Source organism: Drosophila biarmipes, chromosome 3L, assembly GCF_025231255.1.
Source record: "Drosophila biarmipes strain raj3 chromosome 3L, RU_DBia_V1.1, whole genome shotgun sequence".
Lineage (NCBI taxonomy): Eukaryota > Metazoa > Arthropoda > Insecta > Diptera > Drosophilidae > Drosophila > Drosophila biarmipes.
The window spans coordinates 9,932,902-9,950,638 of record NC_066613.1 but is presented as its reverse complement, the minus strand read 5'-3'; the positions used below and the strand labels follow the sequence as shown (position 1 = coordinate 9,950,638).

Sequence of the window (17,737 nt, the reverse complement as noted above, 5' to 3'; positions counted from 1 at the left end):
AACACAATTTAGAATTGCTATAAAAAAATAATACTATATGCTATTACCAAATCTCCCCTATGATCAAATGCCCATTGCTATTTTTCTCGCATTATGTTTAGTAATTTAGATTTACGATAGACTGTAGCAACTTTCTTAATGTACTATACTTTGTTCAAATATATTATTTTGCTATTTACAATCCGCTTTAGATATCCTAATTTATAGAGTATCTAGAGTTCTCTTAACCATCACATCTCTTCTATCCCAAAGACTCGGGAAACATCTCCGGCCATGAGTCTTCGATTCTGCGATGATGTAGCTTTTAGATCTCCAGAGAAAAAGCCATTTATTTTATTTAGGGTCTGCAGACATTTTTTGTGCGCAGCGTTTTTAATTAAAAACATGGCTAGAAACAAAATATCTTGGCTACTTGGGCTCGTGCCCACGATTTGAAGGTGCTCAAAGTGGGCGTTGATTTCCGAGGGCGGCGGGAATGGGAGTTATAGCTTCTTCTTGAGCAGACATTGTAATTGTGGATCATGATGGCGTTGAAGATGGTGATTCAGCTGATTTTTTCTGTCTGGAATATTTATGGCCCGTGCCAACTGTGTCCGCGGCTGGGGAAAACAGCCTAACCTGAACTTCAGCTCCGATTCCATCTCGTCAGCATTTGAAACGGGATCTATCACTGATTGCTGCTACTGGAAATTTGTTTCTCGTTTGTTCGTTGGCACCACATAAAAGTGGAATTCGATTTACCTGGAAATTGGATTTTTGGGAGCACAGCCAGCACGTGCTCCCCGGTTCCATTTGCAGGTGTTGGTCCGCACAGCTTTCTTGGCCACGTTCTGATCTCTGACTGTCAGCAGCGCCCACGCCAATAGATCCCCGTGTCTTTGTCTTGTCTGGCTAACTGTGTCAGCAATTAGTTGCGGGCCTTATTTATGGTCTCCATTTGCCATTTGGCTGTTAAATTAATTAAACAAAGCAATAAACGAACATTGTATCCATAAAGCAATTCGGTGTTTTGGAAACAAACACAAGGCCTTTGGCTGGGTTAAATTTCGGATACGGCTCATTGAATTGGAAAGGATGCAGAACGTTCTTTGAAAAGGGGTTTATGTCGATCGAATAAATACAACAAATATAGGCCTAACATAATGCCACATACTTTTAAAATCTCAAGAACTTTCGTATATTTTCTAAAAGGTTCGTATACCATGATTCATTTACACAATTTCCTTATAACCACACAAACTTCCTAATCCTAGTGTTTCTAATTTATTGACTGCTTAAAAATCCACCTTAAGATAATTAAGAGATCAAAGTCAGAAATAAAATCACCAGCCCCTTCCTGCCAGAAATCACTCAGTCAGCAAATCCAAGTGTCAACGACCAGTACAAAGTGTTTATAACTATCTTTTCAACAACGATCCCAGCGTTTTGCACAACAAAGAGATCGCCTGAGCCAAGCGACGGACGAAATTCATTACCAAAGACCTGAGCCCCAGCCACCCGACATTAGTCATCTGCGGCAGGCAGACAGACACGACCAATCGACTACAATGAACTTATCGCGCCTATAAAATCAATCAACTTTTAATAAAAAAAAAAATATAAACGGCCAACAATAGCAACAGTAAAGTGCTGCTGGAAAAGGAGTTCAGTTTCCGCACATATGGATCAGGTCGGCCAATGACTCATCGAGTGGTCAAGTCGAGAACGAGCCGAACCCAAACCGAAAACCATAAATAAGCTCAAATATAAATAATTTTTAGTCCCCCCTGCTCAAGCCGCCACTCGAATTCGCCGGTCTTCCTGGCTCGTTGCTTATTTGCCCATTCGGCTTTGTTTATACAATAAATCTACCTGAACAGGCCCTCCCCAACATCTAATAAGGTGGGGACCAGGCCGGAACGGAGTCCATTATCCGATTGATCGCAGCTTGATGTACCCTAAATAAAAATAAATAAAAAACGATTTAAATATTTAATTTTCATATTTCAAAAAAAATATTACCTTATTATTATCAGTTTTATTTCTATGTCTCTCGTTGTCCATTGTCCTTTAATAATAAAATTGGCATATATTATAAGATTAATTTATATTATTATATATTATATCATACATATCTTCAAAAATGTCCCCTCTTATAAAATAATAAACTTTCTCTACCGGCTTTAGGCACCCTCAGCTAGGGTATCAAAGAAGAGATGGCTCCAACTGGGTCTAGTCTGGACCAAAGGCCAACTACCTGCAGTCCGTGAGTCATCCAAGCGAATCTTGCAGTTCGGCACACAGTTAAATGAAAACAATTCGTGGCTCGATATGATTAGCGAATCCCTCAAAAAACGCTGGCCAGGTAGTTAGACCGAAAAAGCGTCTGCGACCCTGGCCCTGTAGTCTGTCCCCAAAAGCTCCCAAGATCTTCGTTTCACACATTAAAACTTTTCAGCGGGATCGTGCAGACGTCTGGAGAGTCTATACCTCGCGAATGGATGACTCACCGCAGATCGCACCAGATCAAAATACTCGTCGTCCATTCCCGCGATCTCCTCCGGCCTTTCCTTACACGACCACGAACCTGGGGATACTGTTTTAGTTTTAATGCGAAACTTGTGTTTCTGCTGGCTTCTTTTGCTGGAACTCGATTTAGTCTGAAAAACAGAAATTATGAGTGCGATCAGCGCGGGAATGGGTTCAGAAGTGGCTAAATTTCTTAATTAAACTGGTGTGAAACGAGAACTACGCGTCTATAAACCTGTATACATTATAAGAGCGAAACCCTTGACATTTTTATGACATTAATATAGCTTCATAGGAACAGTTTGTTGATTAAATGACCTGTTTTCCAACTATTCCAATATTTTTGTTCTGAGGAGATAATATATTTATAAATATAAGGTTCTTTTCAATGGTTACCTTAATTAAACGGAAAAAAATTAGTTTTTCTTAAGGAATACATAAAAACATAAATAACTAAATCAAAGAGCTCTTATATATTGTACGTCAATGTGTGTCAGTAATGTATTTTAATTTTAAAAAATCATATTAGTTGTAGGTAACACTTAGGAGTCATATTCTTGTAAATTTAAACAAAAATGAATTTTTATTCCATCCCAGTAGAAGTATCCAACGCAGCTGACGATATATAAAAAATGACACTCCATTTGCTATTTTAGGCATTTATTGCATTGAAGATAGATTCATGAGGCTTCTGCAATTTCTAAACATATCCGCTGGGTGTCGAATTAAATTGCCGCATTTTTCATCCGCCGCAATATTTTTTCAGTTCGTTTGAACAGCGCAGTCAACGGGGACAGTAGCCACATTTTATGCAAAAATCTTTTATAGAATATTCGCTCTCTATAAATTTTAGGTGTAAAATATTTGCTGTGATGCAAATTACAACTTTCAAAGGGAAGGCGTTACCAGGCAGGCGAATTTCAAAACGGAATTTGTTTATTTTAGTATGTGTGCAGGCTTTTATTAAATTTTAAGCGGCAGCCAATTGTTTGTATAAGGTCTGGTATACATATTGCCAAAGCCTTTCAATAGTTTTTTAAATTTCAACGCTTCTACTTAAAGAATTCGATATGGCATACAGAAAACCTGTGAGAAAAATTTATTAGTTGTTTGAAAAATATAAAACATTTGTACCTTACCAACGCATTTCATTTGTAGAGAATGAATGTGAGCTCCTAGTTAATCAAACGACACTTTGTAAAATCGTCTGGTGGTATGAGGAAAATTAATTGTAAGTCTATCAGTTTCTCTACCACATGCTTCAAAACTTGTGGTAATAGTGCCGAGCTGATGTAAACAGGCAACACTTAGTTTCTTAAGCTTCGGCATTATGGGAAAATCATCTAAGATGGTACAGCAGCGAAATTTCAGTTCTTCTAAGACCGGAAAGCTAAAGTCTTCGTTGTCCTCCTCTGATGATATAAAAAAGCCCTTTAAATACAAATGGGTCAGCTTTTTGAGGGGTGAAAATGTGTGATAAAGATTAACAGGCTTGGGCAAGGTTTTCGGATACCCCTTAGCATACATATTTTCCAGAAACCACTTGCTCATTTGATACTCAGCTGAAAAAAATCTACATTAAAAACCAAAAACTAAATGTTGAGGGTGAAACGTACCTTCAGGATGGATATTATTGTGAATCCATATTTTCTCCAAATTGGGAAGATCGGTCAAAAAATTCAGAGCTTCCGGTGTGGCATTTACGGCAAAAATGTCAATTTCCTTTATATTTTTCATCTTCCGGAGGAAATTTCCAACTTTTTCTTGGTTCGGCAGACACAAATGCAAACTTATAACCCGCAAATTTGGGCAATACTGTTCGACCAAATCAAACGGCGGGCTGTCATTGTCGTACTTGTTTGTGTGGACAACTTCAATGGTTGATCCGCATAAGGGCAAAAAGTCCTTCCAAAGATGAGCTGGAGCGTCATACTCCGTCAAGCATTTCATTTCCTTCCCGCAATGGTACTTAAATGCTGCAGTAAACACTTCATCAACTTTGGCCAATTGCAGCTTGTCTTCCAGGCTTTCAAGCGATTCAAAGATCAGATCAAGAATTTCCAGAGGTAATTTGGCAAGTTGACCCATTATGCCACTTTTTTACGGGAAGCACGTGCTAAAACAATTACACAGCCTTGCACAGTTCACGTTATCGGGCTTTCGATAGGTTTAAGTCAAGGTAGCACCGAAGTAGGTTCTTATTTTTGTGACAAATGGAACTGATCTATTGCCGGCGGGCTGTTCTTAGCGGAACTATGGAAAGTCCTGAAGATGTGAAATCCAATTTAATACCCTGTCTACCTTGCCAATGTTAAAATAAATTCCTGCTCACACTTTAATCGAGTTATACGGATCTCTTTTACGTTTTTTGGCATTTTTCGTATATAATCATGAAGAAGTATGAATGATAATAATGTTGACTTCCAAAGTGCTAGTTTGAACATGAAGGAATGCATATTATTACAACTAAGTAAGGAACATTTAATTCCGACCAAAGTAATAAATAGGATTACTACTTTCCTATATTGCTAAAGAGGCTACGATTTTAAATTCGATTTTTCGCTATTTTTACTTGATACAAATTTCTGGGAACTTGCCTTTTTGCAGTAAAATTCTATGCAAGTAAAGTGTAGAGATGCCTTTATCGATTAATTGCGCGTCAAAGCTAACCTGCAGCCCTGGTAACTAATGTAACTTCATTCCCATAGAAACATAAGTTAAAAGCGTGTTTTGTTTGCTTGAACTAAAATTGGAAACACGAAGTTCAATAGATTGCTCTTGCGAACACACAATAATTTTGATTATCTAAAATATTTTCAGTGCAATTAGAGGAGCTGTCGGTAAACTGTCAACCTTCAGTCACACGAGTGTCATGCATTATTCAGGCCGATAAGCCCAAGAACCGTTCGATTTCCAGTCAACAAGTATTTGCCAATATGTTTTTAATTCGCCGCGGTGCAAGTTGGTCAAGCTGCCAAGCTGTTGGCAAAACCGAATTCAAGGATGTCGACTTCTTGTAGAACACAGTTGGGGGGTAAGTTGTTTATGTAATTTATAGATACTTTCTGACGTTGTTCAAGACGCACAGTTATATCATTTCTGGAGCCCATGTGGGCGCAAAGTAATAGTATGTTTTCCTCTATTATCTCCTCGGCTAGCATTAAAACCGCAAGTGCTAATAATAATTTCGATCAATTACAGCAATTAGCACTGGTCGGCTTGCACATAAAAAACTGCAGCAATTGCTTTTGGCGCAGAGTCTTCAATTGCTTTTTATTAGCGTTTCGATGTGCCTTGATTTACGCCTGATCGGGTATAATTTTTGCATCGACAACAACTTTATAGGGCTGGCCTGTTCAGATTCTAAAATTTATTGGTTTTCTGAACTTTTGTTTTACAACCAGATAGTTCGTTTCCACAGAAATAAAAAGTTCTTGTTTGTGCTATTAACTTCCCCCACTGAGAATGGCACCCAAGAGGAAAATTATTTTTATCACCATTCATTGAGGGACTTTCCAAGCGCTATAATATTTGGCACTTTGCCAATTGGCTACCAGATAGATTCGCTTAAAAATAATTTGAGTGCGCTACGCCCCTTTTTGATAATTATTTCCCAGCTCACGGATGAACGCGAGTGCAAACACTTCAGACAAATGGCATTTAATTGGAAATGTGAAAGTAATTAAAATATTTAATAAATATATGTATAGGTATAATCATGCATCACATATAATATTTATGTAGCATTTCTTTTTTATTTTGTTTATCAACGCATTCACAAGTGCCTTTATTTTGTGATTACCCACTTTCTTTATTAATCAAACTATGGAAAGTCTACGCAAGTTCATTCTTATGTATATTTAACCCTTTGTCTCTCTATCTACACTTTCAGTGATAATGCACAAAGAGTCCTTTTTTACTTACTATGCAGTCAGTTCAACAAAATTTTAATTTTAGTCCTATAAGGAAAAAGGTATTAATATTTTAAAAAGAAATTCAAGTTTAGTTTCTTTTTAAACCTTTGCCGCCATTTCAGCAACACCCCAGTTAATCCCATTTCAAAACAAAAACATCCGCAATCGCCTACCCCAACAAGGCCATTAAATGTGCCAGCGGTGACCCACTTTCACTGGCCAGAGAATGTGAACAGCTGTCAGGCATTGTGAAATATTGGGCAACCCTTGAGACAGGCCCAGCACCGATAAACCAAGAGACAGTGGACAGAAGACAGGGGCCACCAACGCCTCCCATCGCTCATCCGACTGAAAGCGAAACAAAAGACGGCAACCGGCAAACATGGGGAATACTTCCGATCCAGGACCGCGATCCCGATGTGGACTGAAAGTGCGATCGCCCACACTTTCGGAATAAGACAAAAGAACAGCTTGCCGGGCGATGATTAACTCGATTCGGGTGAGAATAATTTCCTTGCTTTGAATTTAAACTTGGAATCCAACAGCTTATCTAAGGAATTCAGTAACAATACTAAAAGTAACAATTAAATTCTTCTCAAAAAAACTAACACAAATTTTGTGCATAAAGAACTCTAGTAGATTTTTTGAAAATTTTAGCTAAAGTTCTACTTCTATTAAATTTACTGCTTGTACCATCTAGAATTAAACGAGATTTAGTATTTGTTTTAAAAGACATACCATTCCTTGTAAAAATATAGGTTTTAATTTTAAAAGTTCCTATATTGCGCTATATCAAATGATTCATTACATTGAACACTATCTTATGAATTCAAAAAAAGCTTACTGAAGCAGTGGATGTGATATCCTCAATATAAGCTTACGTCTTTGAAACATTGGGGCCCATTTTCTTCTCCGACGAGGGTAGAAAATTTTCCAAAGGCATGCTTTTTTAGTTGAACTATATAACTAAATTAAAAAATAAAAAATCCTATCGCTTTCTAGCAGTGGTGAGCAATCTATCTATTGTTGTTTAATGTCAACAGACCGAAATTGCTAATTTTCTTTGAACCCAAGCTTATCAGCTAGCTTCTGATTTTTCTGATTACGCCAAAAATAAAATTTCATAAATCATTTAAAGAGTCATTAATTTTTTCTGACATTAACTCATACTGTCTAAGAAAATGTTAGAAACTGAAATACAACCAATTTATTTAAATACATTAATGGTCATTGTCCAATAAAATTAAAATTGCTCATCTTCATAGTTCTGCATTACCAACTGTATTCGAGGCTCTTCGAATAAGCTGTCCGAGTCGGTGGTGAACTACAATTTAGGTTAATAATTGGGTCAAAATATCTGATTTGTTAAGATTAAAAGCTACTTTGACTTCTGTTAAATGCGTGTAAAAGAATTTAAGAAATCCGAAGAAGGTTAACGGACGTCTTAAATGGAATGGTATAGTTTATATATGATGATTTACTCAAAGTCCATATTATTCCTTGGCCAAATGACGACTGTTCTTTGTTCAGTTTAAATCTATTTCTGAAATATTTGATTTTGCTTTTTAAAAAGCCCCTGGCTATTGCGATCTTTTATCTCCCAGCCTTTTGGAACTCCGACTGTTGTTGCTCAGCGCCAGCTTTAAATAATTGTGATTTGTAAATTTATATAAAAACCGACTGATAACACTTTAGAATTTATTGATCGAATTGCGACGAACTTTAAATAAAATGAGTCATATGTACATATATATTTTTGAAATTAAACAATAGAAGCTTTGTTTACATTTGTTATCATTTATTTCTTATAAATGTATTTAGCGCTGAGAAATATTTTTGATTTTAATACGTAGTGGTATGACGGCCTAATTGTTTTTACTAAACATTACTTTTTTCGAACCTTAACCTAGATAAATAAAAGCAATGATGAAGTGCATTTCAAGATGGCTTGATATTTTTTGAAGGGTGTGTAACAATTCGATGTATAATGAGGCTTTAGTCATATCGAAGGCGGATGAGGATGAGCCACTTTTATCGTTGCAATCGGCGAGCGCCTTCGTTTGCGCCCAAGGCAATTTATTAATTATGCATAAATGGTGAGGTCGGGCGAGGGATGTGGGGGAGTGGGGCTGGGGGCTGGGGCTGGCAGCTCGGCGGAAAGTTCAAAAAGCAATCAAGTTCTGAGTGCCGACAGTTCTCAGCCGATTGTACAGTTAAGCAAACAGAAGGACCGTCGACGGGTCGGGATGGGATCGGCGGACTTTACAGCCTGACCAACTGAAGTTAAGCTGACAAAATGCACTTCAACTGGAATCACCTTAAATGGCAGACAACACACGCCTTTTGTCGTTGAGCATTTTATGGTTTTATCCCTTAGAAGGCAAAAGTTTTCATCGGAAACCATTTGACTGGGCAAAAGTTCTTGCTTGCCCCCTCTTCAGTTTGGGCGCAATAAATTATTGTATGGGAAAATAAGAGAAAAAATTAGAGTCCATTACTAGGTCTTCTACCTGCGGTTTGAGATCCTCAAACTCCGATTCCCGGCCATGTGTTCTCGAGTGCCCGGGTCCTATCTGCTCTGAACACCCCGACACCATTTTTCTTTTCCCCTTTTTCGGGTTCCTCGCTCCTTCGCAAAGTTTTAAATTTCTTGGAAATAAAAGCCTGGACATTAGTTTTCTTCCTTCCCTTTTCTATCGCTCAACGCTCGGATGGACCCTTTTATTATATCTGTCTTTTTGGGTTTTCGGGACAGGCAAAATTTCGCAGCTACCTAGGACCAGAATTCGTATAGCTAGTGGGAGTGGGACAGGCGAGGGGAAAAGTGAGGGATAGATGCTGAAGAAAATCTAAGGCTCGTTACGGTTGCCTAGTCTTCTAAGGATACTCTACTGGTGCCGGTTGATCACCACGAATATGTCAGTTGATTGGGGTTCTTTACACAATATTTAACTAACTAACATTTATAAAAACTTTCCAAATTGATAATAAATTTTGACAAATATTATACTGCAAGTATTATTATTTTGTAGAGTTTTTTAAAATTATTTTTGATTAATATGTATAAAATATATAATACACATTATTTTAAGTAATTAGAAAATAAGTGATAATTGTATAAAAGTGTTCAAAGATATTACCGTGTTTTAGCTCATACAAAAAAGTAGAAAAAAATATCATTTAAAATAAGGTTAGAGTAGCTATGATTTGATTTTTTCAAATATTTGTATTAATAATATGTTTCTATAAAAATTAAAAAAAAAGAAAATTACCACAGTATTGCTCATTTCGAATTATGTAGATGACTACCTCTATAATATTTTATTAAGTCAACGTATCTCAAAGTGGACCCTTTTGAATATTTTTTACTAACATTTATATTATTTTTTAACATTTTTTATTATTTGGATAAATTGTATCAAATATTTTCTATGATCTATGTTATGTAGTTCTAAACATGTAAAATGTTATGTAGTTCTAAACAATTTCTACCATTAACTTGTAGGATACCACATCCACAATCTTTCAGTGAGTCAGAGTATCTTAGATGCGACCTGTTCGGAATCTTTTCCTCGTTCGTCTTCCAAGTGTTATCTGCTCAGTCGCTGTGCCATCGACGCCCTGCCTCTTGGCCCCTGTCCGTGCGTTTATTTAATTTTTATTCGGGCTTCACTTGTCCCTCATACGCCGTGTGGATGTTGTAGTTGCTGCTTGGCTGCGATACGAAACCGTGCAGGTGTCCAATATTTTCTTTTATACCGCGTCATCGGCCCAAAGAAAAAGAGAAAAATCGAAAAAAAAATCCAAAACTAGTTCTAGATTTACAGCCACTCCCCCTCGCCGCCCCTGCCCCGTCCCGCTTTATTTCGCCCATATTTTCGATTCGATTGCGTATAACAAGTTTAGCGGTCTCGCCGCCCCGCCCCTTCTTCGAACCGTTCTTCGACTTGGTATAAAGTGCTTTGCATCCATGCAACGTCGTTTCCAGACCCCCAGCTCCCTTTGGGTCCACCCCCTCCCCAACTTTTGAAGCCCTTTCCCCTCCATACAGACATATATTGTTCGCTTTTAATTTTTGTTTTGATTCTACGCTTTTGAATCTCGTGCAGTGAGAAAAGATTTTCAGTCCTGAAGGCAATACATTTTATTTTGTATCAGTAAAAAAGGAGATGCTGAAATTATTACTTACTGATCCTTATTTCCTTTTTTTTTTGAATCTACAACAATTGTTTTTTGTATTTATAAAGCACAAACATTTTTTCCAGTGTGATTTTGATTAATATTGTATACATGTTGGGACTGTGGCTCTGGGGTTCTAAGGCCCCATGTGGAGTGGCCCGTCTTCTTAATATTTCCTCCATGCCTTGTAATTACCCAAATTTGGCGTCACTATCCGTTAAAGGGTTTATTTGTTAGGATTAGGAAGGGGATAGACAGGAAAACGGTTAACTGAAATTGAAGTTTATTTATGGAGTTGCCCAAGAGGTTTCCTACGAGGTTCGATAGGTGATAGACGTTAATAAAGAGATATTACAAACAGAATTAACATAGTAAATCTATCCCACAATGTTTAAAATATGTTCGATAGGTGATAGACGTTAATAAAGAGATATTACAAACAGAATTAACATAGTAAATCTGTCCCACAAAGTTTAAAAATATGTTTCCTATACTTTTTTGTTTAATAAAAACCTTTAGGTCTCTATTATTTCATCCAGTTGTGAAATTACAAAATACAAAAAATATACGAATGTGATAAGTTAACAAAATATGTAAGGAATTATTTATATTTTGTGTAAGAAGTTTAACTCAAAGATAACATATATACTTTGGACGTCTACATTTATTATGGTTGATAGTTCTCATGCAGGATATTTACATCTTTCCAGTAGACATGGTCACCAGAGGTCTCCACAGCTTGGTTATCGTCTTCCAGAATGCGTTCGAAGGGATAAGCCAGGGGTAAATCATCCCATCGACTGATACCCTTGGTGAAGTCGCAGTTAAGTTCGTTGCCCTGTCGAGCCTTGAAGTCGTAGACGGTGGCCACGATGAGAAGTCGTATCTTCAGGGGATTTCCTGAACCTCCCCGCGGTAGAAGCAGACGTCTAGGAAATCCACAATTCGAAGTGGAAATATTCAAGGGAAAGTCGTATTCCTCCCTCTCTGCCAGCTTTACGAACTGATGGAGTTCAGTGTACGAGATGTGATCACCAATCAGGCCTCCAAACTCTTTCGAATTCCTCGTAATCCTGTTGACTCCTGGATATATTACAGTGAGAAACGAGTCCAGCTGATAAAAGGGCTCTCTTTGAAGTGATCCTTGTCCTGGAGTGGTCAGAAAAATTCTGAAAATTGTAGATTGGGTTTTGTTGCTTGATACTTGTAGGCTGTAGTTAAAATCCTGGTGCTGCAGGCGAAACTGTCGTTGTTGCAGGGTAAAAGGCCACACAAACTGTCCTGCTAAGTAGAAATGCCTGGCATGCAGGATATTACTGAGATCTACATCAACTGGCTGATCGTAGGTGATCAGGGGACTTATTTGCACATCATCGATGCGAAGGTCACTGGGAATGAACGCTTTCTGATTAGGGGGTTGGAACACAGTACGATACCAACGATATGAGTGCAAAAATCGCTCGGCATAATAATAAAAGTCTTCTGACCTCAGAGAAGTCCGAATGTCCAGCAAAAGCTCAGGTTGCATCGGTTCTTCTATGGTAAGTTGTGTCCAATCGTATGGGAACAGTTCTCTTAGTCCAGTTAGCCAATTTTCGTTCTCTGCCAGATCAATATTACTGCCATTAGTTAGCTGAAGACTTCTAAATGAAATAGCGTCACTAACTTTGGCCTCGAATTCATCAAGATAATCCATAATGATTTGCGTAGTTTTTAAAGAGCTTTCCTTAAATCTATGATTATGTTTTTGTATATTCCGTGCTGGCTTTAACTGCTTATAGGACAGCTTCTGCGCATAGCGTTCCATTTTATAACGTGCTAGAATTTGGCTCAATTGATAGTAGCACCATTCCTGCAACTGATCTGACTTTTCCGCAGTCAAAGCAATACCCATGTTCAGATTATACCAATAAGACTGCCAACCAATGTCCTCCAACAAGTGCTGTAGTTTGTTCTCCCCTTTCTGCTGATGCATTCTCAGGATATTTACATCGGCCATGGCCTGAAACCATTCAAGCGAATTTCGCAGATCACCTTCCAAGCTTGATGGTTCCATTTTCTGCGGATGGATTTCCTCAATATCACTTGTGTTCTCGTATCTTACCCAGTTGGCAAAGTTGAAGTTCCTTGCCTTTGCTAGCGTTATGTCATCGTGATACGTTTCTGGCCACAATTCGTAGACCTTGGGCATAATAAGCGCCTGATAGTCCTCCCTTTTGAGGATAACTTGCGTCAGAGCTTGAACAAAAATTCCTGGATTAAGGTGAACTCTTGCCCAGCAAATGTTTTGCCATAAGGTATACCAGTCTCTTGTGTTGTAGAAAAAGTGATAAAGTCCCAGCGTCTGTTGAAAATGGTCGGCATTAAGTGGATTGTAGTATACATTGTGATTTAACAGTTTTCCCAAATTGAAGGCCTTATAAAACTCGGTCATGTGATCGTTGTAGACCTTGAATTTGTAGTATTCGAATAGTTATATATTTTGATTATTTAATTCATATACCGACCACATACTGCTCCTTATCGGTTACCAAGTGCTCTCCCAGTGATCGCCATTGTTGGTTCATCAGAGGCTCGTGTACATGATGCAAAATTTCCAGCAAAAAACGCTGTTTCTCCAAAAAGTAACGATTGCCTAAAAAGAATTGAAGGTTTTGAATCTGCACAAGTAACAATATTTTCAAAATGAACCTATGCCATTCCCAAGAACTTCCGAACAAATACCTATAATTAACAATGATAAGACAATGGAAAGTCCCATCGTGCTTGTGTACCACACACGAATCAAAAACACACTGGCGACAGTTTGCAAATTGCATTTTGATTAGCCTTCACATAGCTTTCACCTATATAAGGCAGCATTATCTCTCAGTTCGCAGGGTGCCTATTTTAAAATACAGATAGCCATTTTTAGACCTTTGTTATGTTATACCTTGAGATGAGTTTTGGTTTAATGCTTACAGTAAGCTTTTCTTTTGTCACCCTTTATTTTATTAAATTGGGGATAAACAAATAATACGAATTCCATATCATTTTGAAAATAAACCAATATGAGATTTCTAGTCTATATTTTAACAGTAATAATAATTTTAACAGTAAAATAAACCTTTATTATCTTATAGTTCCTAAATCTTTATCTAACAAGATATGACTCCAGATGGCTTTGCATTGTTAAATTAATCATACGCAGTTTATAAAAACTGTATCACATATCTCTTGTTTCTGAATTAAGTATATACTGGTTACTGTTATCCCCGTAATTGGCTATTGTTGGTAAAACAAATACTGGAAAACTGGGAATAAAGCGGAAAATTACCTAAAAGATATCCACAGAAGCGAGCCTCATTTGCCCATTAGTCACCAAGAGTGGCACAATAATGCAAAACGATTTTCGCCAACCGAGTGGTTATCCCCGCCCACCGGCGATCGCTTCCCGCTCCTGTTGCGAAAATGTGCGGACATTAAATTGACAACTGAGTCGCTTTCTGGGGCCGCTTATGTCTGATTTCTGATGGCTGCTGATGACTGGATGGCGGAAAAAGGGCAAATTATAATACGAGAAATGTTAATTACAGTCGGCGCGACTCGGATGTCTCGGTATCTGGCCCATTGTTCGCCCAGAAATTGGCGCATTAATGTAAATCGGCAGCCAGGCATGACGGATTATAGGAACCCAGACCTAGTCCAGATGCAGGCCCACCAGCAAATTATCGTCCAGTTACGCCAGTACTATATGTAAGACACAAAGCTCTTTGTTTCCACTCCCGGTGACAACACGTTGCGCTCGAGGAACTTAATGAGTTGGAACCGAAACGAAAGGAAGTAACCAGTTACTCGCACCACCCGGTAACTACTGATTGATTCTCATTGATGGTGCAAGAGGTGGTTGGGTCGATAAGCCTGTTATGACCGTTACCTATCAGGGAGATCTGTTGCAGCCTCATGAAAACTGATTACCAAACTCGTAGGCCAAAGAAACGTGACAAACTTCTGGCGAATCTTGCCTAATCATTGTCAGGGATAGAACAAAACTCTGGCAAGCACTGGAAAAATAAAGGTGAAATATTCTTAAAACATATCTACGGTCGTCACACTAAAACGACATTCTTAAATCAAGTTGAATTGGAGGCATTTTTGTTGCTATAATAATATGATTTAAACTCAATTCAACGTTTCGGTCCTCACCACTTTGCTCTCATATTGAGAACATTACACAGTTTTGAAGCACGAATGTTCTCAATTCAAGAATAATGTAGAACTTTTGTACTAATAAAACAAGCAAAAAAGTTGTAATATTGTTTAACAAAACTACGATATTAAACATAAAGCAATTGGGTTAAATTCGTGTAACTTTATCATATAATATTTGACGACCTAGCTTCGCTTCAAAACTTGTATGCACTTTTTCTTACACTGTATGCATGCACAAATCCCTTCGCACGTGCATTGGCATCCCTGGCTTTCCATCCGATTGCAGCCCGTCTTCGATCCTGAGTGCTTTGCATAATATCAGCACATTAACCGAGATCGCTGCATCTTGGCGCAGACTTTCAATGGGCTTGCCATCATCAAATCGCCATAAATCGTCACATAGCAGAACCCTCGGGGGCCGTGCTCCTTTCAAATGTCATCACAGGCTTTTTGCTGGCGTTTCCGTGATCCTTGGCCCCGGGAGGCTTATGAAATGCAAATTACATTTCAATAGCGCGCCTAATGGTCCCCTAACCCGCCTCATCTGCACGCACTGGGTTCTTTGTCATCGGCCCGATGATTGCCCCTTTTAGCGCATAGGAATCGCATTTAAAAAGTCATTATCGGGCGGATCCATCCCCCTACCACTTTCAGCGCATCAATCACTGCGCCTTTTGTCAACCTTCTTTTTTTGGTGGGTCATAAAACGGTTGGAAAGTGGAAGTCTTAGGCCCTATGCATGAGATTGGTAGGGTAGAATGCGTAACAAGCCGGTATATAGGTTTGGGGAACTCTGCTGGAGGTTTTCTTGTGTTCTAAGGGGTGCTAGGGAAATTCGGTGGGAGAGCTACTTGGGTTTAATGATCTCTTCCTTTGACCTCATATTGGTGGTTCTATAAAAACAGAAGCTAAATGAGAAATTTATGAATGAGTTCCTAAAAGGGGCTTAAACTCGTAATACTCTATTATATTAAAATCTGTTTTCATTTCAGGACTGCCTATGACTCACCAGACAGTAAACAACATGTTGCAGCTTAAGTGATCGCAGTGACTTCAATTACCACATTTCCGCCACCTTGAAGAGGTTACCCAACCGCTCTTAGCTGCCATCTAACTATTTTCACTCACTCAGCTATCTGCCAACCTCCAAAAGCTTCTTATTTATTATGGCTTTTTTTGGTGTAAATATTTAAGGTCTGACGCATACGACGGAATGGCATGTAACCAAGCGCAAATGAATCATCGAAGTCGGGCCAAAAGACCAGCCCAGACCGCAGGGCCCCGATCGGTAGTCGGATGTTTTTAATAAGGCGAGCGACAAACAACCAGAAATTGGGTCAACCGAGATAAATACGAGTAAGTGTTGTTTAAACGTACACTTTGGGAATTACTCGATTAAATTTAAAATTGAGGTTTAGATGAAATTATAATATGGGATCAGAACTAAAAGACGAAGATTTTTTCCATGGCCTATAAAGTGGTTTCAATTGGTTTATACATTTATTTAAAGGATTTATATACATAATTTCACAAATATTTATTTCGTTTCCTTTTGGTTTACTTCTTGACTCCAACTTAACATTCCATCTTTGCTATCCCATTATAACTCTAAAATTCTTGTAAATACACAAAAATATTGTAAACTGCAAATTTAAATATTTTTTTTAGGAAATTGAGTTTTAAATTTATAATAATTTTAGAACATAAATTAATAGAATGAAATACTTTTTTTGAAGTGCTCATAAATGGAGCTGATTTCGGGAGTTCTTTGTCGAAATTTAATACACTGATGGATACGGGAAGGGAAAGGAGCCTCGAACAATGGCAGGGCTTTCACGCGAACTGTCAACTTGTCACGACAATTAAGCAAGTCGATGGCTATCTGGCTATCTATCGGCGGAGCATCAGGAAACGCCCACGCATGCCAGCCGTCTTAAGCGTTAAGCAAATTAAATGTCCGATGTGTGGGGGGAGGACTTATTGAAACACGACACCAATCGGAGTGGATGCATCAGGTAGAGGCGATGACCCAATTCGCCGTGCACTTGCGCGACAATTTTGGTAAACACAGAACCCTGGGGTGACCCCTTACCACCTTGGGCCCCCAACTCCCCTGCTTTTTTGTCAGCTCCAATATTTGTTTACCATTTAGTTTATTATGCTGTGTGCGCCGTGGTTCTGCCTTGTTTGATTGCCCTTATTGGACTTCGGTGCGTTCCCTTGTGCCGTGGTGATTTTCAATTCAAGTTATGATTATTATATGTTGGGAAAGTCAAATAACGGTCGCTATAAGTCGAGCCGTTTGCATTCGAAGGCCCACAATTGCCGGCGATAATTTCAATTTGATGAGTTTTCAATTGCGCTTCCCAATGGGTTTTTTGATCTTTCTCGCTGGGACCCAGAGGTGTTGGGAAGCTTGTTAATACGCCAAATGCCTAACAAATATCAAACATTAGTTCTCTATTGTTGACATCGATGAGAACTAAGTTTTGAATACAGCCGAATTGATGCGATGTGTGCGTGGCAAATGGGCTGCTTGATCGTTATGATATTTACCTGTGAAGGTAAACCCCTAAGAAAGTCTATTTATTCTGAAATAAGTTTACATAAAGGCAATAGTTTTGATTTTATTACTAAAAAGCCCATGTTAATGTATACGATATTTAAAAAAAAATCATACAAATATAAGAGTAAAAAATTAATAAAAACAACTATTGTAGAATTATTTAATTCCTATAATAAAGTTAAAGCAAATGTAGGGATATAAAATTAAAATAAAAGTATAGTTCAAAATGTATTCGCAATATACACGTCAAGCTTATAATTATTTTTATAAAATATTTATAAAGTTTTTAAAACTCCTTAGCTATCAATAACTGATGCAACCTTTTATTGAAATATTTTTGTTTCTATTTTTATTTTAATCCTTTCGGTAAGCTACTTCT

At 38.1% G+C, this 17,737-nt stretch overlaps 2 protein-coding genes and 2 long non-coding RNA genes across 5 annotated transcripts; 1 reads left to right on the top strand and 3 right to left on the bottom strand.

Moving 5' to 3' along the window:
* Window positions 1–341: 341 nt before the first annotated feature.
* LOC108028232 (uncharacterized) lies at window positions 342–2,631 on the bottom strand. Its single transcript, XR_001768373.2, has 5 exons — window positions 2,490–2,631; window positions 2,002–2,047; window positions 1,852–1,937; window positions 742–948; window positions 342–680 (listed from the first exon to the last, which is right to left on the bottom strand). It is a non-coding gene; the product is annotated as an uncharacterized LOC108028232 (long non-coding RNA).
* A 370-nt stretch (window positions 2,632–3,001) lies between these two features.
* Window positions 3,002–4,596, bottom strand: LOC108028030 (uncharacterized). Its single transcript, XM_017099668.2, has 3 exons — window positions 4,125–4,596; window positions 3,648–4,070; window positions 3,002–3,594 (listed from the first exon to the last, which is right to left on the bottom strand). The coding sequence occupies exons 1-2, from the start codon at window positions 4,594–4,596 to the stop codon at window positions 3,688–3,690; spliced, it is 855 nt and encodes a 284-aa protein (XP_016955157.1). The 3' UTR covers window positions 3,002–3,594; window positions 3,648–3,687.
* A 489-nt stretch (window positions 4,597–5,085) lies between these two features.
* Window positions 5,086–16,255, top strand: LOC108028029 (uncharacterized). Of its 2 annotated transcripts, XR_007763615.1 has the most exons (6): window positions 5,086–5,189; window positions 5,329–5,542; window positions 6,401–6,481; window positions 6,545–6,921; window positions 15,785–16,148; window positions 16,211–16,255. It is a non-coding gene; the product is annotated as an uncharacterized LOC108028029 (long non-coding RNA). The 2 variants fall into 2 exon arrangements; XR_007763616.1 differs by lacking the exons at window positions 15,785–16,148; window positions 16,211–16,255 and adding an exon at window positions 13,724–14,140.
* LOC108027976 (larval serum protein 1 gamma chain) lies at window positions 10,678–13,381 on the bottom strand. Its single transcript, XM_017099601.2, has 3 exons — window positions 13,293–13,381; window positions 13,109–13,236; window positions 10,678–13,050 (listed from the first exon to the last, which is right to left on the bottom strand). Exons 1-3 carry the CDS (start codon window positions 13,360–13,362, stop codon window positions 11,269–11,271), a joined length of 1,980 nt encoding a protein of 659 aa, XP_016955090.1. The 5' UTR covers window positions 13,363–13,381; the 3' UTR covers window positions 10,678–11,268.
* Window positions 16,256–17,737: the final 1,482 nt, after the last annotated feature.

Excerpts from the sequence above, each read along its gene's own strand:
- LOC108028030 (XM_017099668.2), bottom strand. The coding sequence starts at position 4,596 with ATGGGTCAACTTGCCAAATTACCTCTGGAAATTCTTGATCTGATCTTT. Across the intron at positions 4,071-4,124 it reads CAATAATATCCATCCTGAAG|CTGAGTATCAAATGAGCAAG; the intron begins GTACGTTTCACC and ends GATTTTTTTCAG.
- LOC108027976 (XM_017099601.2), bottom strand. The coding sequence starts at position 13,362 with ATGGGACTTTCCATTGTCTTATCATTGTTAATTATAGGTATTTGTTCG. Across the intron at positions 13,237-13,292 it reads AGTTCTTGGGAATGGCATAG|GCAATCGTTACTTTTTGGAG; the intron begins GTTCATTTTGAA and ends AATTCTTTTTAG. Across the intron at positions 13,051-13,108 it reads CCGATAAGGAGCAGTATGTG|GTCTACAACGATCACATGAC; the intron begins GTCGGTATATGA and ends TACAAATTCAAG.